General features: G+C 53.6%; 3 protein-coding genes across 3 annotated transcripts; 2 read left to right on the plus strand and 1 right to left on the minus strand.

Moving 5' to 3' along the window:
- Window positions 1-7,401: 7,401 nt before the first annotated feature.
- LOC135623235 (uncharacterized) lies at window positions 7,402-12,753 on the plus strand. Its single transcript, XM_065125975.1, has 5 exons — window positions 7,402-7,559; window positions 7,795-7,848; window positions 9,006-9,109; window positions 10,197-10,235; window positions 12,176-12,753. Exons 1-5 carry the CDS (start codon window positions 7,484-7,486, stop codon window positions 12,311-12,313), a joined length of 411 nt encoding a protein of 136 aa, XP_064982047.1. The 5' UTR covers window positions 7,402-7,483; the 3' UTR covers window positions 12,314-12,753.
- An 885-nt stretch (window positions 12,754-13,638) lies between these two features.
- Window positions 13,639-14,942, plus strand: LOC135623231 (CBS domain-containing protein CBSX5-like). The gene is made up of 2 exons (XM_065125964.1): window positions 13,639-14,051; window positions 14,137-14,942. The coding sequence occupies exons 1-2, from the start codon at window positions 13,717-13,719 to the stop codon at window positions 14,876-14,878; spliced, it is 1,077 nt and encodes a 358-aa protein (XP_064982036.1). The 5' UTR covers window positions 13,639-13,716; the 3' UTR covers window positions 14,879-14,942.
- Window positions 14,943-19,788: 4,846 nt separating this feature from the next.
- Window positions 19,789-22,287, minus strand: LOC135638490 (uncharacterized). The gene is made up of 2 exons (XM_065151610.1): window positions 20,215-22,287; window positions 19,789-20,103 (listed from the first exon to the last, which is right to left on the minus strand). Exons 1-2 carry the CDS (start codon window positions 22,285-22,287, stop codon window positions 19,789-19,791), a joined length of 2,388 nt encoding a protein of 795 aa, XP_065007682.1.
- Between the last annotated feature and the right edge of the window lie 5,467 nt (window positions 22,288-27,754).

Raw genomic sequence — 27,754 nt, forward strand, 5'->3', positions numbered from 1 at the left:
CTCCGGCGATAACCAGATTAGAATGGCGCTCGAAGACCAAGAGCACATGGCCTTCCTCACTGATCTGGGAGTGTATTTCTATGAAGTTATGCTGTTCGGGCTGAAGAACGTAGGTGCTACCTATCAGAGAACCGTGAACAAGATGTTCGCCCAGCAGATCGGGCGAAACATCGAGGTCTATGTTGACGACATGATCGTGAAGAGCTGTGCGACCACAGATCACCTAACCGACTTGGCCGAAACATTCGCCACGTTGCGGAGGTATGGTCTGCGACTCAACCTGGCAAAGTGCATTTTTGGCGTCAACTCGGGGAAGTTTCTCGGGTTTATTGTACACAAAAGAGGAATCGACGTTAACCCAAAAAAGGTCCAGGCGATCATCGATATGCAAGCCCCCCGAACGATCAAGGACTTGCAGCAACTGAACGAAATGCTCGCTGCCTTATCCCGGTTCCTATCCCGATCTAGCGATCGTTGCCTCCCCTTCTTCCGGGCACTGAAGAACCCGAAGAACTTCCAATGGACGGCGCAGTGTGAAGAAGCTTTTTGGGCAAGTCAAACGACACTTGGCCAACCTTCCCCGCCTTGCCTCGGTCTCTTTTGGGGAAAAACTCGGTATCTACCTGGTTGCCTTCCGGCACGCGGTCAGCTCTGTCCTGATCAAAGAAGTCTTCGACGAGCAACTACCGGTCTATTACATTAGCCACGTCCTAAACGGGCCAGAGGAGCGGTACCCGCTGATAGAGAGACTGGCTCTGGCGCTCGTGTTAGCGGCTCGGAAGCTGCGCCGTACTTCCAAGCCAACCCGATTGAGGTAATCACAAGCCAACCAGTCAGGTAGGTTTTATCTAAATTTGACGTTGCAGGTCGGCTCCTCAAGTGGTCGGTAGAGCTTAGGGAGTTCGACATACATTACGTACTGAGGACTGCCGTCAAAGCTCAATCCGTAGCCGACTTCGTCGCGGAACTCGCTCAGACCGACAACGAGGGTCCCGAGCAATCTGAGGAAGCGTGGATCCTACATGTGGACGGCTCGGCCACCTCAAGCGGCGCGGGCGCGGGGTTGGTGTTATCGGCCCCTGACAGACGTTCGTTCGAACGCTCCCTCTACTTCAGGTTCCGTGCAACAAACAACGAAGCCGAATATGAGGCACTCTTAGCAGGACTCAGGATAGCCCTCGAGATGCAGGTGAATGTCATTCACGTCCTCACTGATTCGCAACTGGTAGCCGAGCAACTTGACGGCGGATACGAGGCCAGGGAACTAACCATGGCGAAGTACCTAGCGTAGGTAAAAAGCCTAGCCTCCAATTTCTCTCACTTTACGATATCTAGGGTGCCAAGGAGCCAGAATGAGCGAGCCGACGAGCTGGCTAAACGGGCCTCAAGGTTGGACTCCAAAGCCCAGTCTGAGATTGAAGAGCTCCCCTTTCGTGCCATCTCGGTTTCGGCTGTGTCTTCAACCGACGCTCGTACCACGTGGGTGCAGGAGATACTCTGCTTCAAGCGCGACGAGATTCTTCCCGCCGACAAGGCTGCGGCTCGGTGCATCTACTGAACGTAGGCGTGGTACTTCGAGGTGAATGGACGACTCTACAAGCGGTCCTTCTCGCATCCTCTACTGCGGTGCCTCGGGCCTGAAGAGGCTCAAACGGTCCTGGCCGAGGTCCATGAGGGGATCTGTGGGGAGCATATCGCTGGACGGACCTTGGCTTACAAAGTCCTCCGCCAAGGATACTATTGGCCCACCATGTCCCAAGACGCAAGATCTTACGTACAGCGGTGCGGCTCGTGTCAGAGGCACGCCCGAACGCCCCGGCAGCTTGCAGTTCCGCTCGCACCCATTGATTGTGCGTGGCCATTCGCGCAATGGGGACTGGACCTCCTCGGCCCTTTCCCGCCGGCCTCGGGGCAACAGAGGTATATCGTCATGGGAGTAGACTACTTCACCAAGTGGCCCGAGGCTGAGCCACTAGCAACGATCACGGAACGACAAGTGGAGAAGTTTGTCTGGAAAAACATCGTGACTCGGTTCGACTTGCCCAGAACCATCATCACGGACAACTGATCCCAGTTCGCTAGCGCAAGGTTCCGAGAGTTCTACGCAAGCTACGGGATTCAGCTGAGGTTTAGCTCAGTGGCCCACCCCCAGACGAATGGGTTGGCCGAGGTGACCAACCGATCTATTCTGGACGGACTCAGGAGGAGAGTGTCTATGGCCCGATTTGCTTGGGCGGACGAGCTCCCAAGTATCTTATGGTCCCTGCGGACCACCGCCAAAACCGCAACTAGAGTGTCCCCCTACAACCTCTCATATGGGACCGAGGCTGTCCTGCCCCCAAAAGTGGTTTTCCCTAACCCTCGGATGGAAAACTATGATGAAACCACTTCAGCCCAAGGAGTGCGAGCCGGCCTTGACCTGCTCGAAGAGCGGCGTGCTGACGCACACCTGAGAGATCTCTCCTACAAGAGAGCTGTCGCCAGAATCTATAACCGCAAGGTACGACCTCGACCTATTAAATTAGGCGACCTGGTTCTACGCAAGGCCGAGGTTAGCGACCCGACCCGAGCGCGCGGCAAGCTCGCACCCAATTGGGAAGGACCTTATTGAGTTATCGACATCGTTCGGGTCTGCACGTATCGGCTCACAACCATGCAGGGCCACCCTTTGCCGAGGACGTGGAACGTGCAAAATTTCAAGAAATTCTTTGTATGAAGGAAAGGTGAAGTAGGCAAGAAGTCTGAAACGAAAGTTTTATTAAAGTCAAAAAACTGATTACAGGACCAGCAAGCTACAGCCCCAGACTAAACCCCTAGGTTATTACAATGCTCTATTTCTCGGAGGCTTCGGTGCTGTCGTCAAAAGGGACCTCATCTGGCATATCAACACTCAGGTCTTCGAGGTAGGAGGTGAAGGGGTCTTCCTCGACCTCCAGGTTAGGGTGGCATGCCTTGAAGCGAGCCAGGGCAATCCGGTACCCATATTCATAAGTGACCTGCCCCGATCGGACCAGACCGAGCTGAAAACCCGGGGACTCTTTGTAGTCCTCGATCAGCTTCTTGTCTTTCTTCGGCCGCTGACTCACCTCGGCGGCTAGGGCGTCGGAAGCCCCCCTTCACTTCGGCACGAGCCTCCTCCAACATTCGAGCAAGGCCCGCCGCCTCATCCCGAGCCAGACAAGCCTCGGTTCGAGTCACCCTTAGGAGCGCCTGGAGCTCGTTATTATGGTCCTTGGCCGCCTTCACCTCTGATGTGAGGCACACCAACTCTACCTCCAGCTCCGAGGCGCACTGCTCGGCCGCCCATGAGACAGAGGAGAGGCGTGACACCTCCGCCTCCAGATCGGAAGCTCGCTGCTCGGCCGCAACGACCACCTTCGGAGCCGCCCCTGGGCGAACCTCCTCAATTTGCCGACGCAGCTCAGCGTTGCAGTCGCTCAAAATGCCGAGGGCCCGACCCGCGTCGCGGACACGGTCCATCAACACCATGGTATAGTGATGGCTCTGTAAAGAGAAAGAGTCAGGACAAGTACCGTTCGAGCAAGGAAGTCGATAGCAAGATGCTTACCCACAGCAATGACTTAGCCGACTTGCCCAACAAAATGTCTGAGGGCATGGTGTAAAGATCCCGAGCCATGTCGGGATGAAGCCCGCCTCGTGCGAAGGAGGCCGCAGCCTCCCCATCAGCCTATACCTAGGTCCCGCGAGTCAGGTCCTCCCACCGGGCGACCAGCGGGTCGGAGGTTTGGCCCTTTGGGAGTCCGCCCATCACCCAAGCTTGATAGGGCTCGTCCTGCGCTCCCGCAGGGAGGCGATATAGATCGCAGATGGAAGGTTCTCGAGGCGCCTTCCCTGCCACCTCGTTGCTCGGGCCGACCTCGCCTCGACCAGGGCCTCGTCGCCGATCATGGCGGCCCGGTTCAACAACGACCTCCCTGGCCCGAGGTGGAGGCATATCCCCCTTCTGGGGTCCCATCTTTGATTTCTTCCGAGGCCTGGTGGCCTCAAGTTCTACTGGCGCTTCTCTTGTGCCGGCCGCGGGCTCGGCCATTTGACGCGACAACGTGACCGACGAAGAGCGCCCCCCGCGCACAACGACGAGGTTCACCATCTCTGCACGAAAACATCAACATTGGTCAGAACACTAAAAACGATCCTTAGGAAAACCCTAGCGTTACCCGCTGTGGGCATACCTCGAGACACCGGGCTTAGACCCGCCTCGATCAGCCACCCCTCGGTCATCTCCCGGATAACCCGGTAGGCTGGGAGAATCTCCTTGAGCCGTCGAAGGTCCCTGCGCTCCTCATCGTTCAGGGATGGGGTGGTGTTGTCGATCATGCGCGCCGCCCACCGGAGCCTGAAACCCCAGTCCTCTGAACGACAAACAAAAAAGAAACGCCCCTTCCATCCCTTATTACTGGAAGGGGCCCCGCTAACCCGGAAGCCCGCTCGGGCGGATAGATAGTAGCCCCCCGAACCCTTGGAAAGGCGAAAATAGGAGAGGAAGAGGGACCGGGTCAAAGTAATGTTGGCATAGTGGCACTCCCCTAGGAACGCCACCAGATAGCGCCAGGAGTTCGGTGCCATCCGCAATGGGGAAATACGCCACCACGAAATACAAGAGGAGATGACGGGATGCAATGGGAGGCGTAGCCCGGCCTCGAAGACATCTAAAGTCAGGGCGAAACCCTTTGGGATAGGGTCGTATGCCCGCTGCCCCGACTCGGGGGCAGTAAGAACAAACTCCTCCGGGATACCATAACGGCCCGAAGGTAACCAAGTGATGACTCGTTCACGGTAGAGTCGAGGTCGTGCGGCCACATTAAGGCTTCGATATCCCTAGTCACTTTTTTGTCGGATGACGAGTTAGGGCTCGGCGATAATATTTTCTCTCCGGCATTACCGGAGGTGGATGGTGAAGAAGACGGGGGCAAGGAAGAAGGGGAAGCCATCCTCACCGACCTTAGGAAGGAACAACATGATAGCCGATTTGGACGGAGCAACACAGTCCGAAGGAGCAACTGGGCGAATGCAAGTAACAAGACATGCAGGAAGCCAACTACACGCTATTTATAGGCCAAATCCCGCCAAAGCGGCGACCCTTCCTCTCCTGAAGCACGTTGCATCAAGCAGACCAAACGTTACTTCGCCATAAATATGGCCTGATGTGGTAGCCAACTGGCGCGCGGTGTAAATGCTGAAGCGCTGATCTTATCAGCCTCGAAAACCAGCGACTCCCGAAAGTGACGGTCCCCTGGGCTTCCCTGGGAGGGAAGTAATCTGGCCACTCGCGCCCGCGCATCACTAAGCAATGGATTGCTGACCAAAACCAAGTCGCTCCTCGACTCCATGCTGCCCGAGACCACAACCTCTGCGCGGCTTGCCCGCCTGAGTCATGCTCCTCGGCTCGATGCTGCCCGAGACCACAACCACTGCGCGGCTTGCCCGCTTGAGTCGTGCTCCTTGGCTCCATGCTGCTCGAGACCACAACCTCTGCGCGGCCTGCCCGCTTGAGTCGTGCTCCTCGGCTCCATGCTGCCGAGACCACCACCTCTACGTAGCCTGCCCGACTGAGTCGTGCTCCTCAGCTCCATGCTGCCCGAGACCACCACCTCTGCGCGGCCTGTCCGCCTGAGTCGTGCTCCTCGGCTCTATGCTACCTAAGACCACCACCTCTGCGCGACTTGTCCGCTTGAGTCGTGCTCCTCGGCTCCATGCTGCCCAAGACCACCACCTCTGCGCGGCTTGTCCGCCTGAGTCGTGCTCCTCGGCTCCATGCTGCCCGAGACCACCACCTCTGCGCGGCTTGCCCGCTTGAGTCGTGCTCCTTGGCTCCATGTTGCCCGAGACCACGACCTCTGCGCGGCTTGTCCGCCTGAGTCGTGCTCCTCGGCTCCATGCTGCCCGAGACCACCACCTCTGCGCGGCTTGCCCGCCTGAGTTGTGCTCCTCGACTCCATGCTGCCCGAGACCACAACCTCTGCGCGGCTTGCCCGCTTGAGTCGTGCTCCTCGGCTCTATATTGCCCGAGACCACAACCTCTGCGCGGCCTGCCCGCCTGAGTTGTGCTCCTCGGCTCCATGTTGCTCGAGACCATGACCTCTGCGCGGCTTGTCCGCCTGAGTCATGCTCCTCGGCTCCATGCTGCCCGAGACCACAACCTCTGTGCGGCCCGCCTGCCTAAGTCACGCCCCTCGGTTACGTGTTGCTCGAGACCACAACCTCTGCTCGGCTTGATCAATTGAGTTGCGCTCCTCGACTACACACTACCCCGAGGTCACCGCTGCGCATTCAACCCTCCTTAATTACTAAACTCCACGATTCCTGCACCCCTGGTGACGGACCGGCAAACGCCCGACAGGGTCAGTTTCTCAAAGCCGAAGCCATGCATCAGACTCCCATTACAGCAACCGACGCATAGCTTCCTTCCGGGGGGGAATATGATGAGGGTAATAATTGCGATAAGACTCACGTGACATCAACTGCACCAGATGACGCATCACGCCTCTGTTGACTTGATGAGGCACCTGGTCAACATGGACCGAAACGCCTACCAAGGTGCATTAACGCCCTGTTCAGGTTCGATCCCTCACGCCATGCCAACAGCAACGTCAGACGCTACCAGAAGTACGGTCCTGCTCCCTACGGGCCAGCACATCAGGTAACGATGATTCTCACTATAAAAACCCTCGCGCTCCGAGGGGGAGGAGGAAAAACGGAGCTAAAGAAACCCCCTACGACTATCCACTGACCTTTGTGCATGTGCGAAGGCGGAGGTCGTCCACTAAAGGCGCAGGCGGGGAGTCCTCTCCCGGTGAAAACGACGACCCCGTCCCGATCGGGACATCGCAACCGACCACCTTAGCAGTCAAGGAACGCCCCATGGAGATCCCCCACCATTCAGATCTGAACCAAACCGCATCGATCATGAGGTCACAGCTTAAAGTTATTTAAGCCAATCATATTTTTGTGGCATGCCGAATCAGGGTGACGTGTCCGACCTGTATCATTCTAAACATAAGAAAGCTACGTACGATTTTGACCGCTCCACGGTATATAGCATCCGCTCATCAATCACCGAACCCGCTGCGAGGAGACCCGCCGTCTAATGTGGGACCAAAATCTTACGCCAATAGGAGATTTGTATTTCTTAGGCCCTGCCCGGATCAAAGACAGGAGAAATCGAACCTAGAGGATGTGATGCCCTGTCTGGGTCCGAACCCAATATGTGGCCTCCACCTCGAATATCTGATAACTGTCGGCTGCGTGCCCCACATACTTTTACCAATTGGGAGTTCTTCTTTCTTAAACCCTGAATGGGGAGACACAGGGGAACCGCACGACTAGGAGGGGACGGGATATCTGGATCCGTACCCGATAAAAGGCAGCCCTTCCTCCTCTCCGAGATTATTTCTGGTTCGCTCTTCTATTCCACAGGCGGAGAGAAGAGGCCACGGTTTGCGGCCCGGCCATCGGCGGCGACATGTTCCCCAAAGAATGGGCTCCGCCCTGCGGCAGCTGCTGCACCAAGAAGTACGCCAATCTCGTCCAGATCCCATGTTCGTATCCCCCGCTCTTCTATTCATTTTTCCTTCTCTGCTTGGATGATTTTCCGGTACGATGCGCCAAGAAAGGCTTGATATCCTTATAATTTATCATATTTCGAGGAGGATAAGTGTTCTTGCATTCTAATTCGTCGTTTTGATGAAAAGAGACACGATCTTGGCGTCGATGTCTTGTCTTTTTTATTTGGGAGAACGCGGTGGACATCTGAAGTATTATGACTCAATGCAGGGAGAATCTTCTGCAAGAAGGGATGCGATGCCGATGGGGAAACCTGGGAAGAATGTAAGCACGCCCATGTCCTCAGTCCTTGTTCTTAAACGTCTCAATTTTATTAATGGAATTTAGTTCCGTGTGAAATGATTTCGATCTAATTTGTCGTTCATAAGCATTCACAATATGGTCGAAGTTGAATTCCATTAAATTCATTGGACATAATCTTTTATGGAATGAGAATTCTGTATTTTTAGACAATAACCAGCTGAATCACCTGATAGGTAGGATGTTTAATGAGCAAGGCTGTTAATTAGAGTTGTAGTTCATGAAATGTTAGCTAAACGAATAGCTTCTACTTTTCTTTATCTAGTTTGCTTATGCTTTTTCTTCAAGCATAAAGTGTAGCATCGAATTTACTGTAGCTTTTAATTTCTTAGTAATTTCATACAATGATCATATTTGTAGACTATGGGATTTACAGAAAACCCTTGTGAAAAGTCACAGGTACAAGGAAATATAAGTTTTGATCTCAATAGGAATTGGGCCTTTCTGTAAGTATTGCTGGGCCAATGAGTCTTTAGGTCATGAACTTTTGCCAGAGAAGTGGGCAGGTTTGTTTAGTTTTATCATGATTGATTCACTCCAACTAAGTTTATATGCAATACCAGGATATGAATCCTTGTCTCACCTGTCATTAGAAAGCGTTTTTTTCGTCATCCTAATTTGAACTGATTTCAGTCATCCATCATGACATTCCTAGTTAGAGATCTTTGCCGTTCGACATATGGTTGTTTTTTTTCTTAAACATTGAACACCACGGAAGCTCAAGTATACCAGCTTAGAACAAATTATGGGGCATGTTGTCCTCACAAGATTTGATGTGAAAGTTTGGTTTAAAGTTGTAACTTTGATAACTAATAACATCAGCTTCCTTCAACTGTTTCTATAGCTCTTCTATATTGATGTGTTACAAATTGCCATTTCTTGCTTGAAATTAATGTCTAAACAACAAGGTTTGTGCAAGCACGTATACTGCTAATTTTGGCCATGTTAAGAAAAACGAAACTGCTGTACTGTGATTTGAGTCTTTTTAGATATTCAATTTCAATAGATAAGTCACATTTATTAACTTAATGTTTGGAATTGATAATTCATTTTTATATCCAAGAGGTATTCATTCCATTTCTCTTGGCTCGTGATTAAGGCGGTTGTCTTTGGATCTTCAGGTCAGGAAGAGTGCAATGAGATATGTTTTAAGGACCCAGTTTTGAAGGATCATGAGTGGAGTTATTACATTGACAGATCTCCAGGACATGACAATTACTCTTTGGTGTGTCTTCGATCTCCAACTTCTGCAGATACGGTTGTAGTTAATTCATGATGAAACTCTCATTGTGATCATATGATTGGCTGAAAATTTTGGTAAAAACAATTTCTTTATATGCTTAATATGACCGTTGCATTTGCATAATTTATCTAATTAAATATTTGACTCTTCTTCTATAGTTTGATACATGGAGAAAACTTTGCTTCTTGTTGGACTAATCACAATTTGGCCTACATTTTGAATCATAGCAAACTGGCTAACTAATTCACATAGAAAACTACACGACAGTTCTAAAGCTTTCTGCTACAAGCATGCTATTAATGAAGAGTTCAGTTTTATCTTCATCTTTTAGCAAAAGCTCACATACCTTGCATGCCACATGGACTAATAGAACTTGCTGACATGAAGGGATAATTGTATGGTGAGTGTAGACAAGATAATATTGTATTTTGCTGCTGGTTTGTCTCTCAGAGAGGATAAACAGCAGTAGGAAAGAAAAATATCAAGGTTAGAAAACTGGAGGGATATTACACATTCTTTTGCTAGCTTGTTTCTTATTCTATGAAAGCTTATTAGAAAAACGGTGAAAGAAGAGGAGTGCAAAGGACTTTGGTGATCAAGGAACTATCAATTCATGATCCAATTTTCATACAGGTTCTCCTGTGACTGGTGCTCTGTTTAAGAGTTACAATAAGACCAACTGATGACCCATTTGCCAATGTAGACTGTCTTTGTCTTCTTTAGAAAATGTTTGAAATAATTCTTGAACAGAAACAATATTAGTTAATTTTAAATAATTTAGAATGTTGTACTCATATTCGTTATTCTTTGCCTTTATGACATTGATTTGAGCTCTTGTAAAAAGAATATCCAATCTCCAATTATTGATGTGATGTGAGAATTCAGCAAAATTCAAGCTATGGAATTAATAGTTCCCTTTTTGTCTCTATGTATCATATTTGCTTTCCCTTTCTTGAAGATGAGTGTCTATAGGAGATTGTTTATGCTTTTCAAGGAGCAACATCCTGTAGCACAAATTCTTCCATATCTTATTTTGATCAAGTTCTTATAGGTTTTAAAATTGATGCAGGAATGCTTCCGTGCCTGTATTTCTGGCTGTGGTTTCAGAGTAAGAACCTGAAGAACTTATATACTCTTAATAATTTTCTGGAAAAAAATTCCTTATAATTGTCAAATGAGTTATCTCAACTAAAATAACCTATGCTTTAAGCAACAACTGAAATTGAAAATCATAGTCTGTATCCAAATAAATAATTGAAAAGGTCAAAAAAGTTTGTTCTCTGAGGTAAGGGCAAAATGATGTAAAGAACTTAAACTGAATTGATGACCAAAATATGTCTCCTTTCTTGTTGATAACAAACAATTACAAGTATGTTTAGATATTCACAGGAGATTACTACACTATGAACTATTCTGTGAGGGTTAAAAGACCAAATATAGAAGCATGACACATGATATGTTTTCATGGTCCGATGTGATCGAATGAGAGGTAAATGTTTCATCAACTAAACCCCATTTGCTTTCAATTAAATAAAGGAAAATGGGATTTCAGGAGCTCACCCCCCCAGTGAGCCTCTATGCTCTGACATTGTGGTGGGGAAGTGCATTAGTTGTTTTCAGGTAAGTTCAGTCGGATGTAGGTGGATTAGCCACTTATTAGCTTCCAATCTAGACAACTATTTTCATCCAAATCCTGCTTTAGCAGGAACCTCATGCATTGGACTCATCTGTTTCTTATTAGCCATCTCTTACCACTATCCTATGATTTCTTTTTAGCCTAATGAATTCATGGAGTAATGAAATCATCTTCTGACCATCAAAAAACGGAAAGATATTGTCATACTACAAGAAATGATTTTTGGACTATTACGATATCAATGATTTTCTTCTTTATATCTTTGATGTTCTTATTGAGACAATTGGATTCTTAAGATCTTAGCAGGTACCATTTCTTTTAGTTTTTGATATGTTTATCAAGTCATATTGGCCCGTTGGACGCCCATGAGCTAGACTCGGTAATAGAATGATTTGAGTGAGATCAGGTTCAGGCTATGGCAAGCTTATATGAGTGACGTAGACTCAACCTGACTTATAAGTAGGTTAAGAGTTCTTGACTTCGAGTTGGCACATCTAACTAATGTGTTGGATTGGAGGGTTTAGAAAACTTGTACCTTTTTTTGGAATAACATTCAGTTTAAAGTGACCAAACTTTACCACCAGAAAAAGTAGAAGCTTGAACCGGACCTGACTTGACCGACCCAAGGGATTATGAACTTAACATAAACCTTCCATTAACCCAAGGGGTGATTTTATTTGGTCTGATTTGAGTTCAGACAAGAGTTGATGGCTATATATATATATATATATATATAATACACTCAAACACGACGATGCTTTTCTTTAGAAAAACGCTGACCGATTCAAAGACGCTGATCTCAAAAATGATTTGCTGTATCATGCTCCTTACAATCATCAGGATATGACTGATAAGTAGCTTTCTTGGAAGACATTTACGTGCTTGTACTGTGTTCTTAAAAAAATTTCATATATTTGAAGCTATTTTGAGATTGACCTAAAAAAACCATCTTAAAGAGAGAATATTGCTTTGAGTAACTTGTAAAACAATTTTCAACTACTCTTTACATGTGGCATCAAGGATGGGCAGGTTGGGCCTTTACGGTTCTTTTCCATCACCAAGTTTTTCCAAAACTAGCAAGCACAGTGTGAGATCAGCTAATGAACTATATGATATATCTGTAGCTTCATACATGCAGTGCTCTTGAAAAACAGTGTTTTAACAAATATATCCTGATGGCATGTGGAGAATTTTCAAGTTTAATTTTGGCTTAGCTCATAGTACCTGAAAGTGTTGTCTTGTACTTGTTAAAGGATCATGTGTTTGTCTGAAATATATGTTACAGCTGTTGAGGTGCTAAATCTGATAAGTTCATTGGAGTAATAGGGGATGATGGACATTGATTTGCTAACTTGGTCTCGCTTTCTTTTTCTTGCTTAAACTATAGCTGACTTTGTAATTGTTTGACACAGTTTGATATTCCGAAAGAGAGAGTAGAAGAAGTTCGACCAAAGAGGCCACCTAAGCCAACTGCAGTCGAACCTAAACCTGTGTTACCACATGTCGAGCCTAATGCAGCTCCTGACGATTTACCTTCCACATCAGCATAAAATTCACAGTATACAAATATCATACACCAACCAATGGAGGCTTCAAATATCGGTGCAATACAGTCTGTGACCAGTTTCTATCTTACATCCTCATAATGGATTTTTTTTCTATTTGTCACTTTCACGCTAATCAGAGCTCCTACAACATGAAAAAAGATGGATGATCTAGACATCAGCTGACAAGGGTTGAGCTCTGTGAACTATATTATTGAGGGCATACTGGGACATTTGTTTTCTTGACTGCCTTTCAGTCTACTTGTATCATGGAGTTAAAAAGGTGGACTTGTACGAGCTAGTTGCTAACCGAACCTGTGCATCTCTCTCTGGTTGTTCTCACCCATCATTTTGGTGTGTGGATGTTCTTAATCTTTGATACCACCGTGGGTATCTGAATGGGTTTATCATTTACGATATATCATTCATTCAACGCTTTGTCTTGACCATTAGTGTATTGCAGATCATAGATTTGATAGTTCTATCAACTTTCTCTTTTCCATGGTGATATAAGTTTTTTGCAGGTTTCATCCGAACGCAGGCCGAAAGTCCGCCGAATGAGTCCAAAGTTCCGGCAAAGGAACAGACAAAGATGATGGGAGAGGATAGAGTTTACTATCTTCTTCTTTTGCTGTTATCTGCCGAGTAAACGCCTTCAGCAGAAAGAAAGGCCACTACCGGAAGTGGGGAAGCCTCGTGCGGGAGAACCATTCGACGGCGCCAAATCCATATCCTTCGTGTTGATCCTATAACCTCACGTCCAGTTTTAGGATTAAGATAGATCCTTCTAAACCACACCTCAAGACCATTGGCGTTTCTTCGCGTCCAAGACACAAAATTCTACAAGGAGTCCACGCATCCTCCCAACATCTCTTTCTTCCCACGTGTGAAAGACGGACGCACGCACGGTGAGGAAGCCTTGGGACGCAAACGTCATCCGTTCCAGAAGGAGAGGGTCGCTCCCGTCACGTGCGTCCACACGCTGAACCCCACCGTCTCATCCATCGACTCGTCGGCGCAAAACAGCGGGCTGACTCTTCTCACTGCCATGTAAATGAAACCTGTGTGCTTACCCTCGCGGTTTATTCTGCCCTTCTTTTTATGTTTGTTGTTTTCTCATCGCATGTGCTTGTTTCTACGTGAAGCCAAAATGTAGTAGAGAAATGAGAAGTAAAAAACATCCCAAATGCAGGCAAAAATGTCATGCATCATTTCATATTATATGCATCATTTCACGACGATCGTCATCTCCACTCCTTTCCAACCGGTTGTCACACCTCCTCCCTCCTCCAGGCTACTCCCGGTCGCCCCGTCTATAAAATGTACCCGACGCCGCCCGTTTCGAACACCCGTGGCTCGTGACTCTTTTCGCTTCCTTTTTGACCACCGCTTGTTCCTGCCACCGTTGCATGACAGTGAACTCCCTGCAGACCCGCGAGGTGTCGGACCTCTGCATCGGTAAGCCGGCGACCAGGCCGCTCTCGCTCTCCGCCACCGTAGGCGACGCCCTCCTCGCCCTCAGGAGCGGCGGCAGCGACGACCGCCTCGTTATCTGCACCGCCGACGGTCCCGCTCCCGAGAGGAAGGCCTGCGCCGGGAACGTGTGCTTGGTCGACGTCCTCTGCTACCTGTGCGCCGAGCAGAACCTCGACGCTCCCATGGCCGCCCTCGGCGCGCCCGCCTCCGCCCTCCTTCCTCCATTGACCGCCGCCTCCCTCGTCCGCCGCGTCGAGCCCAGCTGCAGGTACGCTTCGACCTTAATTACACCATCTCGATCATTGTGTCGTAGAGATTTCTCAGATTTTGTTGCTTCTTTTGGCGACCCGCAGCATTCTGGAAGCACTCGACGCGATTCTTGACGGGGCGCAGAGCCTGGTGGTGCCCATCCGCGCCGCCGCATCGCCGAGGAAGTTCACCTCCGGCTCCGCCGCCGAATTATGCTGGCTGACGCGGGAGGATTTCGTCCGTTTCTTCCTCAACTCCATCGCTCTCTTCTCGCCGGTCCCCGCCCTCTCCGTCACCGACCTCCGCCTCATCGGCGAAATCTCCCCGTTTACCCTGGCCCACTGCGACGAGCGCGTCGCCCCCGCCCTAGCTGCGCTCTCCGCCGGCGACCTGATGACCTTTGTAGATTGCGTCGGCGCCCCGCGGAAGTCCGCCATGAGGTCCATCAGGGCCCAATTAAGGGCGAAGGGGCTGCTGGGCATGCTCGAGCTTCTCGACGCCGACGTCTCCCCGCCATTCTCGCCGTCGACGTCCTCGTCCGAGTCCGACGATGAATCCTCGCCATCCTCCCCGCCCTTGTCGAACGGGAGGGGAAGGCCGAGGGTGACGAGGTCGGCGTGGCGGTCGGGGAGCTACTCAGCGAGGATGGGGAGGCGGTCGGAGGAGGCGATCGTGTGCCACCCTTGGAGCTCGCTGGTGGCCGTGATGATACAGGCATTGGCGCATCGAGTAAGCTACGTGTGGGTGGTCGATGACGACGACTACTATCTCGACGGGATCGTCACGTTCTCCGACATCCTTGAGGTCTTCCGGGAACAGCTAGAGCAGACAGGGACTTGCATTTGATGGCCAGAGAGTAACGCATCTCTTGTGGAATTAACGTATGTGAAAAAGGCTGTCCTTAACCTTTTGATCTCATCTAATGCCGCTGGGCTGTGTACTAATTAATCTTCAAAATGATGCAATGCCGGAGGAGACAGGTGAGGTATCTACGTCGTCGGTCGTCGGCGTCGCACTACTCTATCTCGCCTGCCTCCTCCTTCTCCTCACTCATTATCATTTGATTCTTTTTTTTCTCCATTGACATTGATTGATGTAAATGTTTCATCACTATTTACTCTTTCTTTTTCTCGTTTATATTCAAATTTACATAGGCTAGATAGATAGATCACTACTACTGTTAGTGTAAACAACTTTATGCCGTGGCCTCGGGGCCGACGCGGCTTGGTTTGGGTCCGAATGCACGGGTATCTTGCGCGGCATTCCTCGGGACAGCTGGGATGGCCGGTTACTATGGTCCGGGCGGGATGTTGCGTGGGGAGTAAAGCTTCACCGTGGCGTTGGGAAGATGCAACCTCGCCCTTGTCCCTGCACACAGGTCGGGTCGGAAGCTCGGCCCGACCCCTCCGACGATCAAGTTAGATGATGTGGAAGGAGTTTTTCTTAGTGAAGAAGTGTCCCCCCTTTCGTTTAGAACTCGGGGGTATTTATAGGGCAATTTAGTGTTACCTGACGTGCCTGCCTACGGGGGATAGGATCGTACCTCTGATGGCGTTTGACATCGCTATTAACGTTGCGTGGGGAACTGAATTGCCGCAGGGTATGGGCGTGCCTCGGTGGTCGTTCTCCTCTGCCTTGGTCAAGCGCGTTGGGTCAGACAACGATGAAGTCTTCGTCTGAGAGCGGGTGACGTCAGCGCCCATCGTGTCGGCATTATTGCCCTCTTCCATGCAGAGTGTCGTCTAGTCATGGCTGACGTCGTAGCGCGTCATGTTGCCATTATTACCCTTATCATATTCCCCCCCCCCCCCCGGAAGAAGCTATGCGTCGGTCACTACGATAGGGGGGAGTCCGAGGCATGGCTTTGTCCTTTGGTGCCGTAGTAGTCTCAGGCGATATGAGGTCGAGCTCACCTCGGGCGGGCAGGCCGCGGCGAGGGAGGTGGTCTCGGGGAACAAGGAGCCGAGGAGCGCGACGCAGGCGGGTTGACCGCGCCGGTGCGTCTCGGGGAGCATAGAGCCGAGGAGCACGACGCAGGCGGGCTGACCGCGCAGGTGTGTCTCAGGATCGGGAACATGGGGCCAAAGAGCACGACGCAGGCGGGTTGGCCGCGCAGGTGTGTCTCGGGGAGCATGGGGCCGAGGAGCACGACGCAGGCGGGCTGGCTGCACAGGTGTGTCTCAGGAACATGGAGCCAAGGAGCACGACGCAGGCGGGCTGGCTGCGCAGGTGTGTCTCGGGAACATGGGGCCAAGGAGCACGACGCAGGCGGGCATGCCGCGCAGGTGTGGTCTCGGGCATCATGCGGCCGAGGATCACGACGCAAGCGGGCAGACCGCGCAGGCATGGTCGTGAGGGTCATGCGACCGAGTAGCACGACGCAGGCAGACATGCCGCGCAGGTGTGTCTCGAGAACATGGAGCCAAGGAGCACGACGCAAGCGGGCTGGCCGCGCAGGTGTGTCTCGGGAACATGGGGCCAAGGAGCACGACGCAGGTGGGCATGCCGCGCAGGTGTGGTCTCGGGCATCATGCGGCCGAGGATCACGACGCAGGTAGGTAGACCGCGCAGGCATGGTCGCGAGGGTCATGCGACCGAGTAGCACGACGCAGGCAGACATGCCGCGCAGGTGTGTCTCGGGAACATGGAGCCAAGGAGCACGACGCAGGCGGGCTGGCCGCGCAGGTGTGTCTCGGGAACATGGGGCCAAGGAGCACGACGCAAGCAGGCTGGCCGCGTAGGTGTGTCTAAGGGAGCATGGGGCCGAGGAGCACGACGCAGGCGGGCAGGCCGCGCAGGTCTGGTCTCGGGCATCATGCGGCCGAGGATCATGACGCAGGCGAGCAGACCGCGCAGGCATGGTCGCGAGGGTCATGCGGCCGAGTAGCACGACGCAGGCGGACAGGCCGCGCAGGTGTGGTCTCGGGCATCATGCGACCGAGTAGCACGACACGGTCTAGCGGCCCGAGAAGCCACTTGTGTTTCTTTCCCTCCTTGCCTACTTAGCAGTAGGGGGAGTCGAAAAGCTGCCGTATTTGATTTCCTTTCTGAGGGGACTGGTTACTTTTGCCGCACGCTTTCGAGCATTGAGATCGAGGCGTCAGGGCATTGCCACTTCAGCAGGGCCACGTCAGGCTTTCATTAAGGCGGGGTGTCTTTTGGCATGTTTGACGTGACGTGATGGTCACGCACGTGCGCGGGTGGGCTGCCGCCGATTCTTGGGAGACGAAGGGGCACTGGTTCTGGCGGGATATCCCCTTTAAGTAGCGAACGCCCGGCTTCGCTTTTATCTTTCGCTGTCGAGTTCTCTTTCTTCGTATCTTGTCGTCTTCCTCATCCTCCTCGCCTCCTGCGTCGCCCTTCCTTTCCCATAGCACCCTCAGTTAAGGTCAGTGAGGATGACATCCTCTCCTTCCTCCTCTTCTACCCCTTCCCACGGAGTCAGGGAGGGACGTCCTCCTCCGTCCCCTGTTGAATCCTCTGATGGGGAAGCGGCGCGGGCCCTCGAGGCCTTGATGTGGCCGCATGACCTAGACTCTTCCGTGAGTGGGTCATCGCTGGGGGGACTCCGGGAGCGTTATGGTATCCCGGAGGACTATATCCTTAGCGCACCCGAATCGGGACAGTGGGCGTATGACCCGGTCCCGAAGGGTTTTGCCTTGACTCTAGACGCCCTGGAGGCGGGTTTACATTTTCCCCTTCACCCCCTCATTGTGTCCTGCATCTCCCTCTGGCGAATTTCGCCATCCCAGGTGGCACCGAACTCCTGGCGCTACCTAGTGGTGTTCCTGGGGGAATGCCATCATGCCAACATCACCCCCACCCTCAACCTGTTCTGTTCCTGTTACCGTCTCTCCAAGGGGCCGGGGGGTTATTTTTTATCTGCCCGGGCAGGCTTCCGAGTCGGGGGAGCCCCTTCCAACAACAAAGGGTGGAAGGGGAGGTTTTTTTATATCAGCCGTGCAAGGGATTGGGGCTTCGGAGTCCGGTGGTCCGCGAGGGGGGTCGATAACACCGTCCCGAGACTGAGCGAAGCAGAGCACCGGGATCTGGGGAGGCTTAAAGAGGTTCTCCCCAACTCCCAGGCCCTCCGGAATATGACCGAGCAATGGCTCGTCGAGGCGGGTCTCAGCCCGACGCCTCCGGGTACGTCAGTAACGCTAGGTTCGGACATTGCATGGCTCAATTCTAGTACTAATGCTTTTCTTATTCCTTGCAGAAATGGTAAACCTTCGATCACTCCTAGGCGGTCAGGCGTCGCAGGCCCCCCTTCCAGCACTGCCGGCCGATTCACAGCTCGGTTCGAAGGATGCACCGCTGGAGGTCGAGGCCGAGCGTCCTCAGAAAAAGGCGAAAGCAACACCTTCAAAGGGGGCTGAAGCGGGCCCTCGTCGGGGCGACGCCGGGCCTAGTCGGCTGCCCGCCGGGGACGAGGAGCCGTTTCTGACGTGGTTGGTGGGTGAGATCCCGACCGGGGAGGCAAGCGACCCCCTGGTCGCCCGCTGGGGAGGCCTATCCCAAGGGGACAAGGTGTGGGCCGGAGGGGACTCCTCCGCGTCGTTCCTTCGGGGTGCACTTCATCCCGACATGGCTCGAGATTTGTATACCCTGCCCTCGGAGGCTTTGCTTGGCAAGTCTACCAAGTCCTTGACCTGGGTAAGTGCTTCTCCTTCTTCCCGTTTGGAGTTGTTTTCCCGACGCTGTTCTTCCTGACCCGTCTTTCTTCTTGTAGGTCCTTCACTACGCGACGGCCCTGATGGATAGGGTGCGCGACGCTGGCCGGGTCATTGGGGGCCTCGTCAGTCGCAACACCGAGCTCCGCCGCCAGGTCGAGGAGGCCCGAGCCGGGGCCGATCCGGAGGCAGTGGCGGCCGCCAAGAAGCGCGCGACGGACTCTAAGGCGGAGGCGGCTCGCCTTAGGTCAGAGTTTGACGCCTCCAGGAAGTCGAATGAGGAGCTCCAGAAAACAATAAGGTTGGAGCGGACTGAGCTCCGCCTGTCAAAGACGGAGGTGAGCGCCCTCAGCAAGAAGCTAGAGGAGGTGAAGGCTGAGATGAAAGCGGCCTCGGAAGCGCTGGCGGAGGAGGTCCGTCTCCGACCCATCAAGGATAAGGAGCTCCTCGAGGCGTATAAAAAGTCTGAGGGGTTCGAACTCAGGCTGACGCGGACGGGGCGGGTGTCCTTTGAATACGGATACCGAATTGCCACGTCCTGCTTCCGCGTTCGTCACCCCGGCCTCGAGGTGGAGGAGGATCCCTTCACTCCCCACCCCGAGGATCTGGAGGTAGACATGCCCGAGGACGTCCCCTTTGACGACCGCATGGACGTCCCATTGTAATAAAAAAAAGGTCCTGTATTTTTGTTTTTCTAAGGTGTTAGTCGATTTTGTAAGTCGGGGTCGAGTCCTATAAGGTGGGGTCAAGTCTTGTAAGTTGGTTTCCTCTTGAAATAAAAGAGAACTTTTTCTCCTCTCGTGTATTGCTCAGCTTCTTTTTTAGCGCAAGCGAAAAGCTTCTTCTTCCCTTAAGAGAGAAACTTCCTCTTTCCTAGACGAAAAATTTCTTTTTCCTTAGATGAAAAACTTTTTCTTCCATTAGGACAAAGAAAGAAACTCCTTCAAAGAAACTTCTTCTTTCTCAGACGAAGAATTTCTTGAGGTTCTGGACATTCCAGGTTCTCGGTAAAGGAGAACCGTCCATTGTCGCGAGTCGGTATGTACCCAGTCGGATTACCTCGACGACCCGATAAGGTCCCTCCTATTTGGGGGCTAGCTTCCCCCTCGCTCGGGTCAGGTCGCTGACCTCGGTCTTGCACAGGACTAGGTCGCTTAGCTTAATTGGTCGGGGTCGTACCTTCCTGTTGTAGACCCTTGCGACGGCTCTTTTATAAGAGAGGGCCTTCAAGTGCGCGTCGGCGCGTCGCTCCTCGAGCACGTCGAGGCTGGCTTGAAGTCCTTCGTTCGAGACTTTCTCATCATAACTTCTTGTCCGAAGGGTGGCAATGGCTACCTCGGGCGGCAGGACAGCTTCGGTTCCGAACGCGAGGCTGTAAGGGGACTCTCCAATCGCGGTCTTGGGGGTGGTGCGTAGTGACCATAAGACGCTCAGGAGTTCGTCCGTCCAGACCGATCAGGCTGCGGACACTCTTCTTTTGAGCCCGTCTAGAATGGATCGATTGGTTACCTCCGCTAGCCCATTCGTTTGAGGGTAAGCCATTGAGCTGAACCTTAGCTGGATGTCGTGGCTGGCACAGAACTCTCGGAACCTTCTACCGGTGAACTGAGGCCCGTTATCTGTAATGATGGTTTTGGACAAACTGAACCGAGTAACTAGGTTCCTCCACACGAACTTTTCAATTTGATGCTCCGTGATTATCGCCAACGGCTCGGCCTCAACCCACTTTGTGAAATAATCCACTCCCACGATGATGTACTTCGAGGCCGGCGGGAAGGGTCCGAGCAGGTCCAAACCCCACTGCGCGAATGGCCATGCGCAATCGATGGGGGTTAGCGGGACCGCGGGCTGCCGGGGCGTGCGGGCGTGTTCTTGGCACGAACTACACCGCTGTACATAAGCCTTCGCGTCCCGGCACATGGTCGGCCAATAGTAACCTTGGCGAAGTATTTTGTGTGCTAGGGTTCGCCCGCCGATGTGTTCCCCGCAGACTCCCACGTGGACCGTGGCCAGAACCGTCTGAGCTTCGTCGGGCTCCAAACACCATAGGAGGGGGTATGTGAAAGACCGCTTATAGAGTCGTCCGCTCACCTCGGAGTACCACGCATGCGTACGACGCAAGCGCCGAGCCGCAACCTCGTCGGGAGGAAAGATCCCGTCCCGCTTAAAGCCTAGCAGCTCTTGTACCCATGTGGTCGGCGCGCTTCCCGAGGCCGCAGCTGCGATTTCGATGGCACGGGCAGGGAGCTCCTCGACCTCGGGCCGGGCTTCGGGGGCTGGCCTTGACGCCAGCTTGGCTAGCGCGCCGGCTCGCTCGTTCTCTTCCCTCGGAACATTAGATAACGTAAAATGAGGGAATTTGGTGGTCAAGTTCCTTACCTGTGCTAGGTACTTTGCCATGGTTGGGTCCTGAGCCTCATATCCGCCGTTGAGTTGCTCGGCTACCAGTTGCGAGTCGGTGAGGACGTGTATGGCAGCCACTTGCATTTCGAGGGCCAGCCTGAGTCCTGCTACGAGCGCCTCGTATTCCGCCTTGTTATTAGTGGCTTGGAACCCGAAGCGGAGGGAACGCTCGAACAAGCGTCCGTCGGGAGCTAGTAGAACTAGCCCTGCGCCGACGCCCTTTGAGTTGGCCGATCCGTCCACGTGTAGGACCCATGCTTCGAGAGGTTGCTCGAGATCCACATCCGCGATTTGGGTTAATTCTGCGATGAAGTCGGCCACGGACTGGGCTTTGATGGCGGTCCTGGGTACGTATTGTATGTCATGCTCGCCGAGCTCCACCGCCCACTTGAGAAGGCGTCCTGCAACATCAAATTTAGACAAGATCTGCCGAAGTGGTTGGTCGGTGATGACCTCCACTGGGTGAGCCTGGAAGTAAGGGCGTAGTTTCCGGGCTGACAGGACGAGCGCGAGTGCTAATTTTTCAATCGGTGGGTATCGCTCCTCGGGCCCGTTCAGGACATGGCTGACATAGTAGACCGGAAGCTGTTCGCCGGAGTTTTCTTTGACCAGAACGGAACTGACTGCGTGCTGCGAGGCAACTAGGTAGAGGCCTAGCCTCTCCCCAGGAGAGACTGAGGCAAGGCGAGGGAGGCTGGCCAAGTGTTGCTTCATTTGTTTGAAGGCCTCATCGCATTCGGTCATCCATCGAAAATCCTTCGGGTTCTTCAGCGCCCTGAAGAAGGGGAGGCAGCGGTCACCTGATCGGGCAAGGAAACGAGACATGGCGACAAGCCTCCCATTAAGGCGTTGCAGGTCTTTGATCGTCCGAGGCGATTGCATGTTGATTATTGACTGGACCTTCTCTGGGTTGGCGTCAATTCCTCTTTTATGTATGACGAACCCGAGGAACTTTCCCGAGGTGACGCCGAAAGCACACTTCACGGGGTTGAGTCGCATGCCGAACTTGTGCAGGGTGGCGAATGCCTTGGCCAGGTCGGCAAGGTGAGCTCCTGCTTCTTGGCTTTTTACAATCATGTCATCCACGTAAACTTCCATGTTCCGCCCGATCTGGTGGGCAAACATCTTGTTCACCGTTCTCTGGTATGTAGCCCCAGCGTTCTTTAATCCGAAAGGCATGACCTTATAAAAGTATACCCCTTGATCGGTGAGAAAGGCCGTATGCTCTTAGTCTTCGGGCGCCATTCTGATCTGGTTGTATCTCGAGAAGGCGTCCATAAAAGAGAGGCGGGCGTATCCGACCGTTGCGTCGACCAGCTGGTCAACCTTCGGGAGGGGGTAGCAGTCTTTTGGGCATGTATTGTTGAGACTGGTGTAATCAACGCACATCCTCCAGTTTCCATTGGGTTTTTTTACAAGGACTACATTGGATAGCTATCGCGGGTATCTGGCTTCTTCTATGAAGCCTGCCGCTAAAAGTCGACCCACTTCTTCTCGTACGGCGAGTTACCGATCGGGGGCCTATCGTCTAGGTTTTTGTTTTATCGGGCGAGCGTCGGGCGAAATGTTGAGGTGATGTTGTGCGACCTTCGGATCGACGCCCGTCATGTCAGATGGCGACCAGGCGAAGACGTTGGCATTTTCCTGTAGGAGACCGACAAGCTGCCTTCGTTCTTGCTCGGGTAGCTCCGATCCAATCTTGACCGTCTGGTCTGGCCGACCCTCCAGCAGCGGCAAGTCAATGGTGGACCCCCTCGGCTCAGGATGGGGGGTTGGCTTCTTCGCCTCCCGGGGGTCCGCCAATGGTGGTTCGACCCTTGCTTTCTTGTGTAACGAAACGACGGTCAGGTAGCAGCGCCTGGATTCTCGGGGGCTTCCCGTGACCTCTCCGGTTCCGGCGTGGGTCGGGAACTTCACGGTTTGGTAGTAAGTTGAGACGACGGCTCTAACTATGTTGAGGGTCGGCCGACCGAGAATGGCGTTATATGCCGCTGCGGGGAGGTCGATCACTAAGAAGGTGGTCATCACTGTCTTCGACCTCGGTGGGGCTCCCAGGGTCAAGGGCAAAGTGATTGCCCCCAGTGGTGAGATCGAATCACCAGTGAATCCGGTGAGTGCCGAGAATATCGGCTTCATGTTGTCTCCGGACAAGCCGAGCTTTTGGAAGGCGTCGAAGTAGAGTATGTCGGCTGAGCTCCCGGTATCGACCATGATCCTTCTTACTTGCGCATTGGCGATCTTGGCCGATATCACGAGCGCATCGTCGTGCTCGGATTGGTCGGATGCTCCGGCCTGGAAAGTAACCTCAGGCTCGAGTCCGTGCCTGGGAGCTTCGGCCGGGGCGGCTAAGGTGTATGCCTTTCTTCTGGTCATGGAATCCCCGCCAGATGCGGGGCCGCCAGCTATCACATCGATGTGTCATTCGATGGGACCTTCCGGGCGCGGCGAAAGTTCCTTGTCCGGCCGAAGGTACTGGCCGAGATGCCCTCTACGAATGAGATCCTCGATCGGCCTTTTTAACTCCCGACACTGTTCAGTGTCATGCCCATGCTGCCGGTGGAAGCGGCAGTACTTCGATCGGTCCGCCAGCTCCCGCGGACTCCTCATCGGGTAGGGCTCTTTGAGTAGTCCCTTCTCCCTCATGTGGAGAAATATTTCTGTTCGGGACGAGTTCAAGGCGGGGAGAGGGGGCCTCGGTGCCGGCGGGTCGGATATGTCCAACCTACGCTGAGATGCGGAGGATTGCTACTGCCGGGGAGGCTCCGGCTTGACCCTCTTGTGCTCTTCGCGCCTCCCGGCTATCCATGTCTCTGCGGCGATGAACTGGCTCGCTCGCTGGAGCATCTCGGGTACCGTCGTGGGGGGTCGCTCCACCAGAGACTAGAAGAACCTGGAAGGCCGTAGGCCTATCATGAATGCCTGCATCAACAGAGAGGGGTGAGCATCTGAGAGCCCTCGGATCTGCGTCGTAAAACGGTTCACAAAATGGGAGAGGGGCTCGTCCTCCCTTTGGTTGAGTCCGAGGAGCAACGCCACGAACGGCTTTGGTCGGGCGTAGGCCAGGAAGTTGAGCTCAAAGTCTCTAGCGAGCTGATCGAAGGAAGTGATGGTCCCGGTCTTCAGGCCGCTGTACCATGAGCGGGCCGGCACCCTCAAAGTCGTTGGGAACGCCCTGCACATCAAGGCGTCAGAAGTCCCATATAGCGCCATTTGGGCGTGAAATGCGGCTACGTGGTTCGCGGGGTCAGTAGCGCCGTCATAGGCGTCCAGCGAAGGGAGCTGAAAGTGTCCGTCCGCTCCGAGCTCTCCTTTTGACCTACGAACCTCCTGCCGTACTTCGTCGAGGCATTGACTAACGAGGTGCAACTGGGCTCGCAGGGCGTTCGTCGAGTCCGCGGATAGCGCCTCAGGCTCTGGGCGACTCGACGTGTCTTCCGCCTCTCGGTTCCTGGGCTGGGCTGTTCGGTTTCGAGGCGAAGTAGGGAGCTCGGGAAGTGGTGCATGAGTCCGGGTAGGGGGCTCCCGCTGTTGTAGAGGCTGGGTTACATGTGGGGGCGTCGGGTGGGAGACGAGCGGGATGATAGTCTGCACCACCCCCGCCAGTGCTCGGACTTGATGAGCGAGGTTGTGGAAGGCTTCGGGCGAAACGGGCGACGGGCCAATGGGGGCGTCGGGTGGCGACAAACCCGGGTCATTGAACAGCCGCCAGTAGCGCTCCGATGTCGTGGCAGGGCGTTCGTCTCGGGGTTCATCAGGCAGGGGATGTTCTTCTGGGGTGTTGATCGGACGCAACCCCATAGCTGCGGGTTCGCCGGAGTGGATCTGCTGATCGCTCGACATTCGGGCCCCTCCTTCTAGCGCCAAAAATGTTAGTGTAAACAACTTTATGCCGTGGCCTCGGGGCCAACGCGGCTTGGTTTGGGTCCGAATGCGCGGGGATCTTGCGCGGCATTCCTCGGGACAACTGGGGTGGCCGGTTACTATGGTCCTAGCGGGATGTTGCGTGGGGAGTAAAGCTTCACCGCGGCATTGGGAAGATGCAACCTCGCCCTTGTCCCTGCACACAGGTCGGGTCAGAAGCTCAGCCCGACCCCTCCGACGATCAAGTTAGATGATGTGGAAGGAGTTTTTCTTAGTGAAGAAGTGCCCCCCCTTTCGTTTAGAACTCGGGGGTAGGATCGTACCTCTGATGGCGTCTGACATCGCCATTGACGTTGCGTGGGGAACCGAACTACCATAGGATATGGGCGTGCCTCGATGGTCGTTCTCCTCTACCTCGGTCGAGCGCGTTGGATCAGACAACGATGAAGTCTTCATCTGAGAGCGGGTGACGTCAGCGCCCATCGTGTCGGCATTATTGCCCTCTTCCATGCAGAGTGTCGTCTAGTCATGGCTGACGTCATAGCGCGTCATGTCGCCATTATTACCCTTATCAACTACAACAATAATCCATGGTATCATTCTCCTCCGTCATCATTATTAAAAGTATCAATTATTTTCATACCATTTATATATTTATCTTTTTTCAAATCGATGATTAAATAATTTTGATGAGGATAGTAATTATGATAAGACTCGGTTGACGTCAGCCGACGCCTCACGCCTCGATCGGCGCGACTGTACTCGGTCCACCGAACCGGAACACCGGCCGAGGCGCATTAATGCCTACTTAGGCTTGGTTCTTTACGCCACGCCAACGCCCATGTCAGACGCTACCAGCCTGCCTCCTGCAGGTGGGCACATCAAACAACAATAAGCCTCCCTATAAATACCCTCTCGTTCATCAAAGAGAAGGGGGGAGACAAAAACACTTCTTCTCCTGAAACCCCCTCCACATCTGCTAACTTGATCGTCGGAGGGGTCGGGTCGAGCTTCCCGACCCGACCTTTGTGCAGGTGCGAAGCCGAGGGTCCCCGCCGGACGCGCGGACGAGGAGCTCCTGCCCGGAGGAAACGGCGACCCCGTCCCGATCGGACCATCACACCAGACTGACCCCGCGGGCTCGAGGGACTCCCCGGAGAGATCCCCGTCGTCCGGACCCGAACCGAGCTGCGTCGGCCCCGAGACCACAACAGTTTGGTGCTAGAAGGAGGGCCCGGAATGTCGGGTGATTGCCCGAGCGGCTCAGATGAGCCCACGACTGAGAGGTCACACCTGACCGAAGCCTCGGGGGAACATCCCCCGCACGGAGACCATCGTGACGAATGCCCCGCCACAACCTCCGAACGATACTGGCGAATATTCAACGACCCGGGCTTGTCGCCGCCCGACGGCGCCCCAGCCGACTCAACGCCCGTGTCACCCGAGGCCTTTCAGGACCTTGCACATCAAGTCCGATCTCTGATGGAAATGGTGCAAACCATTATCCCGTTCGTTTCGCATCCGGCGCACCCGCCCGTGATCGAACCACTACGACAGCGCAAGACGCCCGTTCGAGCCCACATGACACTACCGGAGCCCCCCACTTCGCCTCGGGTCCGACCGGCCCCAATCGGGGATCCAGTGATGGCAAACCCGAGCGACCGCTCGGAACCCGAGGTACCCTCTTCGGACTCCATGCGGGCCTAGTTGCGCTTCGTCTGCCTGTGACTCGACGAGGTGCAGGAAGAGGTTCGCAGGTCCAAGGGAGAGCTCGGGGAGGACGCACACCGAGGGTCCCCCTTCTCACCCGAGATACGGGATCTGACAGTCCCCCCGGACTTCCAGCTCCCCTCTGTGGATGCTTACCATGGCTCCACCGACGTAGCGGACCAGGTAGCTGCTATTCGCACCCAAATGGCGCTATACGGAACCTCTGATGCCCTGATGTGCAGAGCGTTTCCTATCACTCTAAGAGGGCCGGCCCATGCGTGGTATGGCGACTTGAAGACTGGAACGATCGCTTCCTTTGGCCAGCTCGCCAATGACTTCGAGCTCCACTTCGTAGCCTATGCACGGCCAAAGCCCTCCGCGGCACTGCTCCTCTGACTCAAACAAAGGGAGGATGAGCCCCTCTCACATTTTGTGGATCGCTTTGCCACGCAAATCCGGGGCTTGCTGGACACTCACCCCTCTCTGTTAGTGTAGGCATTTATGATAGGCCTGCGACCTTCCTGATTCCTCTGGTCTCTCGCGAAACGACCTCCCACTATGGTGCCAAAGATGCTCCAACGGGCTAACCGGTACATCGCAGCGGAGGCCTGGGCGGTCGTGAGGAGAAGGGACGACCTCCGACCGCGGGCTCCATGAGAGAGGCCAAGCACCCGCGGTGGCTACCCGATGTAGTCCTCATGAAAAGAAATCCAAGCCCTACCTCAATCTCTTCTGAGCAAAGGTTCAGTATCTACCTGACCCCCTCTCGGCTCGCGATTGGCCCCGGCTTAAACCCTTCTGAATCTACATGGCTCGGCCGTAGACTGCCCGAGTCCACCTCAGCGCGGCCTGCCCGCCTAAGTCACCACTTTCGGCCTTTGCCAGATCCCTCGGCTCTTCGGCCCCATGCTCCGTGGGACACACCTGCGCGGCCAACCCGCCCGCGTCGTGCTCCTCGGCTCCTCGGCCCCTTGACCCGAGACACACCTGCGCGGCCAGCCCGCCTGCGTCGTGCTCCTCGACTCTTCGGCCTCATGCTCCCTGGGACACACCTGTGCGGCCAGCTCGCCCGCGT

The sequence above is a fragment of the Musa acuminata genome, chromosome BXJ1-3 (assembly GCF_036884655.1).
Source record: "Musa acuminata AAA Group cultivar baxijiao chromosome BXJ1-3, Cavendish_Baxijiao_AAA, whole genome shotgun sequence".
NCBI lineage: Eukaryota > Viridiplantae > Streptophyta > Magnoliopsida > Zingiberales > Musaceae > Musa > Musa acuminata.

Excerpts from the sequence above, each read along its gene's own strand:
- LOC135623235 (XM_065125975.1), top strand. The coding sequence starts at position 7,484 with ATGTTCCCCAAAGAATGGGCTCCGCCCTGCGGCAGCTGCTGCACCAAG. Across the intron at positions 7,560-7,794 it reads CAATCTCGTCCAGATCCCAT|GGAGAATCTTCTGCAAGAAG; the intron begins GTTCGTATCCCC and ends GACTCAATGCAG. Across the intron at positions 9,110-10,196 it reads GACATGACAATTACTCTTTG|GAATGCTTCCGTGCCTGTAT; the intron begins GTGTGTCTTCGA and ends AAATTGATGCAG.
- LOC135623231 (XM_065125964.1), top strand. The coding sequence starts at position 13,717 with ATGACAGTGAACTCCCTGCAGACCCGCGAGGTGTCGGACCTCTGCATC. Across the intron at positions 14,052-14,136 it reads CGCGTCGAGCCCAGCTGCAG|CATTCTGGAAGCACTCGACG; the intron begins GTACGCTTCGAC and ends GGCGACCCGCAG.
- LOC135638490 (XM_065151610.1), bottom strand. The coding sequence starts at position 22,287 with ATGCCTTTCGGATTAAAGAACGCTGGGGCTACATACCAGAGAACGGTG. Across the intron at positions 20,104-20,214 it reads AAACGAATGGGCTAGCGGAG|ACCGCGATTGGAGAGTCCCC; the intron begins GTAACCAATCGA and ends ACCACCCCCAAG.